Here is a 7,437-nt window from a genome sequence, read left to right on the forward strand (position 1 = left end):
TTCATCACACAAACACAACTTGAGTCAGGATGGTCTCACAGACATTATAACAATATTTCAAACTTTTATCCAATCAGATGTACAGATAAATTGTCCCATGGTGCATCTCATGTTTACTTCACCATATAAAAGTCCATTACACGTTGCCATCTTTGTCAGTTCTCTAATGCCTGCAGGCAATATATATTATTATTATACAACCCAGCAGGCATGTCAGTTCCCAGGTTCACCAAGGAGGAGAGCGCTGCACTGGTCCACGCCGTCAAGGACTTTTATCCCCAGCTGTTTGGGAACAAGAGGAGCTCGACAGATGCGCCTGTTAAGAAGGCCCTCTGGGAGTCTATCACCAATGCGGTTAGATTGGTTGTGTGACGTCCAGAGGACCCAGGATCAGATCATGAGGAGATTCGGAGATATGAGGTTGCGTTTATCGAAAAAAGTCAACCTCATAAGGGACTGGGTACAAGCCCGTAAAAGAGGGGGCCAAAGAAAGGCCCCGCGGAAACTGTACCTACTCCCTTATGAGGTGACTTTATGCGAGCTCCTCAATCTCCGGGTCCCCAAAAGATTTAGATCCTCGCCATCCTCGGCCTCCTCTTCTTCCCTCCCAGCTGCGGGATCTGAAAGTCCTGACGCGGGGGACAGGGCAGATGCTTCTCCGTCCGGTGGCCTGGGAGGACCCGATAGAGAATCTGAACCAGGTAATTATCCAACTTCATATAATATTTATAATGTTAAAAATCCAAAAATTGTATTTAGTCAGATACTAAACCTATACAGATCTCACAACATACACTACATATGATGTTTAGATATCTGATTTTACATTAGTGATACATGAAATTGGAATGATGTTTCTTGCGCTCTACAGAATATGCGTCACAGAGCGGAAATGTAATTTCGCATCCACGTTAACATGGGTTTGCGGAAAGTGGCATTGCTTTATACATGTTGGTCAAATGACGGATGCGTAATTCCGCTTGGAATCATTGCGCAATGATCGCGAAAATGGCATTTCTCATCCACGTTAACATGGGTTTGCGGAAAGTGGCATTGCTTTATACATGTTGGTCAAATGACGGATGCGTAATTCCGCTTGGAATCATTGCGCAATGATCGCGAAAATGGCATTTCTCATCCACGTTAACATGGGTTTGCGGAAAGTGGCATTGCTTTATACATGTTGGTCAAATGACGGATGCGTAATTCCGCTTGGAATCATTGCGCAATGATCGCGAAAATGGCATTTCTCATCCACGTTAACATGGGTTTGCGGAAAGTGGCATTGCTTTATACATGTTGTTAAAAATTAAATGGAAAATCTTAGATTAGTGAAGAATACAGTATTCTTATTTTAAATATTATATCTAATAAAAAACGAATAATACTAATAAATTATAACATATGGCCATCAATTGATGATTATGTAATAACAAGCATATATTCTTAAAGATACAGTAAACAACACAACTGATTGAAAATAAGAGTCCAGGATATATTTATCATTCATTAAATTGCGGAAACTATTAACTCATGGGACTACCAAAGGATTAATATTTTTCTATTGATTTGTTATTAATGTAAATATTTTAAACATGGCATGATTAGTATTAATGATATGCAATCCTCATTTAATATATTACAGATATGGATGTGGCTGCTGGATCCTCAAGCCAGGGCTTGTCACAGTATGGTATGTCTCATTTTAATTGACATTTGTCTTAGAAACATGGAATGAACATTACATACTAAATACACATTGTTCTATATTTATATGTAATGTCTATTTAATAGATGAAAATTATATAATTATTCGGATATACTTAAATAACATATTTGATTTTAATTGCATGCTCAATACCATTCATTACATCAACATATGGAGTAGATAATTCATTAACAAACAACAACATTGTGGAATCTATTTAATTTTAGATTAAAGGGATACTGAACTACAATTATTAATATTGTCTTTCACATACAGTATGCAATATTAATAAACATAAAATATAATACTATCATCATATGTGACATATTCTATTGCTAAATGTAGTTTAAAATAAAGAAAGTACGTTTATGTGCATCTAAATATTTGTTGACCAACCTGGGTTTATATTGATGATTGGTGGATACCTTCAACAAACAATATTTATTGAATCCAATATTCCTTATCTGCCTTTAAGATTAATAATCGACACAACATTCGAATTATAATAGGAGTCAATGTTAAATCATTTTTTACAGTTTGAACATAGAAATCAATTATTTAAATTAATCATGTCAGTGTCCCTTTAAGACAAAATAGATTCATTCATCATTACATTATTTTTATTAAAAACTATTGATATATAAATCTAATTATCTGTTGGAGTTACTTTATATATATCTGCATACTCTAACAGCACCATGATTACATATTAGTAATAATAAAGTTTGTTATGTATTGTGATAAATATGTGTTGTGTCCTAAACAAGATTACTGTACATTGAAAAAATGGCTCGATGTGACACATGTTTGTTTAGATTTGTCAACAGATGCTCCTCAATATGTGGTTTGTGTGTATTCTTGTAACTTCTTAAGGACATATGACGGAATTATTCCGTCATAAAACAATTGAGCTAAGTGAAAGCTGTGTCCTTAAAGGGTTAAGAACATTGATCATTGGGTATATTTAGATATGCAATAGCAGCATCTGAGATGAATTTGATGTCTAATGTAGTCTGACATTAAACATATGTTGAATACAGATATGTTTACAGAATCCCCTTGATTCAATCAAGCATTTTCTGGTGTAATGACTGCTCTATTATTCACATTTTAAAGTTGATTAATGTTAAAATTCTAGACAGATGTGATTTAGTGATATCCAAAATGTGTTTAATAATATATATCTATATCATTCATAGAGAGAGTTGGTGTGGGGAGCCCACAGGAATCCAGCAGTGACATAGAGCCGCCTTTGCGGGCTCCTGGTAAGTCCATTGACTCATTTATATGTAATTGAAGGTGTATTGCTAATCAATATTATGATCATGATTCCGATGAAGCATAACATTATAAAAAATCATAGAATTTATCTTCTGATTATATATTTATTTTTTATATTGAGCGATTAATAATTTCTACTTTATTATTCTACACATTTGTTATTCATAAGATGTCTAACATATGTTTTTTTCATTTTTTAATTTTTTTAACAACAGTCATCAAGTGATACACACATGAGAAATCTTAAATGTTCTATGTACTATGCTTTTATGAATTTAACATTAAGACAAACAATACATTAAGATTCTGATTTATTGACAATAACAAATCTATTGTCATTTGTATGCTCCATCAAAATGATGTAAATCATAACTTTGTGTGTGTATATCTTTAATGCAACATTGATGTGCGTATTTGAGCAACAGTAAACATATGTTATAATATCTGATCTTAAGGTGTACACAACATGTTATGTTTTACAGAGATTGATGTCACATGTGGGATGGAGGAGGAAGAGGCTGCCTTGGAGTCTGATGGTATGTGAAATATATCTATCATGTTTCCAACATGTTTCTTTTTTTGAAATCATTTTATTGAAGACATTCAAAGTCTACAGCTTTTTCCCTTTAAAAAGGAATATTATTTGTCTGTTCAAATACACTACTGCCCCCTTTCTATATCAGGCAGCATGAAAATCTGCTTGTATATATTTTTTTAAGAATATATAATTCATGCCATCATTATGTCACATGCATATTCCATGCCAAAACACAATAATAAGTTTCACATTGTACAGACAGTCATTGAGATTCATCTGAGTGCCTATATAGATACCATATCCTCATTTCAGAATAGTTTACAGATTCAAACACACTTCGAGGTATATTGAAAACATAATCAATTTTAAATGCGTTGATTTGATGTCAGGATGTATGAGATGTTAATATATTTATTTTACATTTTCAGATGGATCCACCACTTCTGGTCATCTGGATTCCGCCCCTGCCCAGTCACAGACCCCTCCCCGTGCACACACCCCTGACCATGGCCACACCTCTGCACACACCCAGAGCCCTTCCCATCACCAAACCCATGACCATGCCCCGACCACTGCCAGCCCTTCCCATATTTCATATCCTGTCCCTCCCAAAAAACGCCCATACACCCCCCTTCGCCGCTCTCCCCGTATTCTGGCCCGTACAGCTGCCCAGACCCAAACTCCCCCACTCCCCAGCTGTACGGCCTACCCTGGAGCAGCAGCTCACCACTCCCCAAGCCATTCCCATCCCTCCCCGAGCCAATCCCATCCCTTCCCCCTGTTTAAACCTTCATTGTCCTGGGTGTCAGATTGTCCTTCCCAGGCACAGCTGTAAGTATCATTCTAAATACACTTTATAAGATACTTAAAGGTACAGTGAAGTTCAATTGGTTAAATTGTGATTCAAATCCAGCATGCAATGTTAAGCCAATGTATCATAGAATACTCTTATGAATTATTCGTCATTCTCTTGATATATTTATTGAAAACAACTTATTCCTATAATTAGTTTAAACAATAAAATAAATGTGGCCATCATTTCTTTATTGTTGGATGAATGTATCCATCAACCAGCATGCACAAACAAGGTTCATCAACAAATATTGGCTTCCATAAAAACCAACATTCTTGCATTCAAAATATAGCTTGACAATTAAAACATATAATGAATATGTGTAATTTCTAAAGATTTGTCATGTCATGCTCTATCTGAATCAGTCCATTAAATATTTAGGTTCAGTGTCCCTTTAATTGGATATCACTACATATACCAAACACCACTACTTGGATCCAAAATTTTATGTCCAAATGTGGATACATTATCTCTTGTCTAACCCAGTGGGAATGTAATTTCTTCTGGTTGCTATGTTTACACAGCTTGTCCTCAATGCCAAAATGTTTAAGGATAGGTGTGCCTACCACAGTCTAAATTGAATTTTTAAATTGCTGATGTAAGTACAATGTAAATCCTTTAACAAGATTTGATACACTCAAGCTGTATAAGTGGATCATCTAAAACCAATTAAAGGGTTCAACATGTTTGAGTAACATGAGCCTTTAATGATTTCTGTCTGTCTGAATAACCTAATTCATGTGTAAAGAATATATGAAAAATAATTGATGTAAATAATTATTTGTCTTTATGATGACAATGTATGTATTAAAATCTTTTATTCTGTTGTGTAATTATCCTTAATATTAATTTTTATTTTATTTTAGGCTGTGACTCAGCATGGCTCATGCTAGAAGGGATAGCAAGAGTAGAGCAGGCCGTGTTGAGGAACGCAGCTGTCCTGAGAGGGATGAACGACACCATGCAGGCCCAGCTCCGGGTTCAGGACTTGACTCTGCGTGAAATTATGCAATTACGTTCAAGGCCTGAATCTGGAGCTGGACATGCACAGGACAATGAAGAGGATGACCAGTAAGTGGAGGATCTGGATATGCTCCATGGTGGCAGATAATAATCCTCCGTCCACATGTTGAATTTGTATTTATATTGTTGCCCTTTGGCCTTTTTATCAGTTTTTTGTTGTGCCTGTTGCACTCTTTTACCTTGTCATGTGTCTCCAATGAGGCTATGCTGGCCCTTGGCAACTCTCTTCATGGACTGTGATGCACTGTGTTACCTTGTCATGTGTCTCCAATGAGGCTATGCTGGCCCTTGGCAACTCTCTTCATGGACTGTGATGCACTGTGTTACCTTGTCATGTGTCTCCAATGAGGCTATGCTGGCCCTTGGCAACTCTCTTCATGGACTGTGATGCACTGTGTTACCTTGTCATGTGTCTCCAATGAGGCTATGCTGGCCCTTGGCAACTCTCTTCATGGACTGTGATGCACTGTGTTACCTTGCCATGTGTCTCCAATGGGGCTATGCTGGCCCTTGGCAACTCTCTTCATGGACTGTGATGCACTGTGTTACCTTGCCATGTGTCTCCAATGGGGCTATGCTGGCCCTTGGCAACTCTCTTCATGGACTGTGATGCACTGTGTTACCTTGTCATGTGTCTCCAATGGGGCTATGCTGGCCCTTGGCAACTCTCTTCATGGACTGTGATGCACTGTGTTACCTTGTCATGTGTCTCCAATGGGGCTATGCTGGCCCTTGGCAACTCTCTTCATGGACTGTGATGCACTGTGTTACCTTGTCATGTGTCTCCAATGAGGCTATGCTGGCCCTTGGCAACTCTCTTCATGGACTGTGATGCACTGTGTTACCTTGTCATGTGTCTCCAATGAGGCTATGCTGGCCCTTGGCAACTCTCTTCATGGACTGTGATGCACTGTGTTACCTTGCCATGTGTCTCCAATGGGGCTATGCTGGCCCTTGGCAACTCTCTTCATGGACTGTGATGCACTGTGTTACCTTGCCATGTGTCTCCAATGGGGCTATGCTGGCCCTTGGCAACTCTCTTCATGGACTGTGATGCACTGTGTTACCTTGTCATATGGCTCATATATTCCTTATTTTTTAAAAGATTATTTATAAACGTTGTGTATGTTTTCTTACATACTAATAAAATAAATTTTATTTCACAAATCTTTGTCCTCATTCTTCCTGTTATTTTTTGCAAGCTCTAGTTTATGTTGTTTATCCTTAAAGGGACCTAACAAATCTATTTGTTATAATGAAATCATATATGTAAGACAATAGTAAATGACTTTAAGATTAACATCTCCAATGTAATCTTATTATTTGTGTTTATATTATTTTCTCTTAGCTCTATCATTGCCTGATTATGATTAGCAGAGTAATTTCTTTATATATGTATATATATTTTTGTATTTGTGTATATATGTATATTTAAATGTTCATATCCATGTGTGTATTTATAAACTCTGCATGAATTGATGCACCTTTACAAAATGATCTGAGTATTGATACAATGATATAATCCCTGTAAAGTGTTCATTTTATTTAAATAGTATTGACTATGTGTATGCTCTTTTTAAAAACAAAATAATGTCCCTTTAAGTGATGTTGATCACTATTGTAAATGAATGTATTTCCATTTGTAAAGCGTTTTTGTCCTTTTTACAAGAACAAGGACATATAATTTTATTAATAAACAATCTTATTGTAATGTTGACAGCACCTGTATTTCATTTTCAAATCTATATTATTGTCAAAGTGTAACCAAATCAATCTCTGTGTGTAATACAAATAATGTAGATGATGAATATTAGTTAACTAATATGTTAACAAAATACATCTCCTCCCATATATGGCTATAGGTAGGCTGACCATAATTAAACTTGAATAAATGACACGTTTAATCAATACATGTATAACTATTGTTATTCAACAACAATCCAAACATATCTTAAAACATCAATGGCATATGTATTTCTCATGTGTATCTTTTAAATGTTAAAGATATACACCATAGCTATAGTTCAAGGGACA

The 7,437-nt window shown here is 36.1% G+C and overlaps 1 protein-coding gene across 1 annotated transcript; it reads left to right on the forward strand.

Annotated features, from left to right (window-relative positions):
* The first annotated feature begins 2,925 nt into the window (after positions 1-2,925).
* Positions 2,926-4,434, forward strand: LOC128640193 (uncharacterized). Its single transcript, XM_053692577.1, has 3 exons — positions 2,926-2,973; positions 3,472-3,525; positions 3,956-4,434. Exons 2-3 carry the CDS (start codon positions 3,492-3,494, stop codon positions 4,360-4,362), a joined length of 441 nt encoding a protein of 146 aa, XP_053548552.1. The 5' UTR covers positions 2,926-2,973; positions 3,472-3,491; the 3' UTR covers positions 4,363-4,434.
* The last annotated feature ends 3,003 nt before the right edge of the window (positions 4,435-7,437 follow it).

This window comes from Bombina bombina, chromosome 9, assembly GCF_027579735.1.
Source record: "Bombina bombina isolate aBomBom1 chromosome 9, aBomBom1.pri, whole genome shotgun sequence".
In the NCBI taxonomy this organism is placed as follows: domain Eukaryota; kingdom Metazoa; phylum Chordata; class Amphibia; order Anura; family Bombinatoridae; genus Bombina; species Bombina bombina.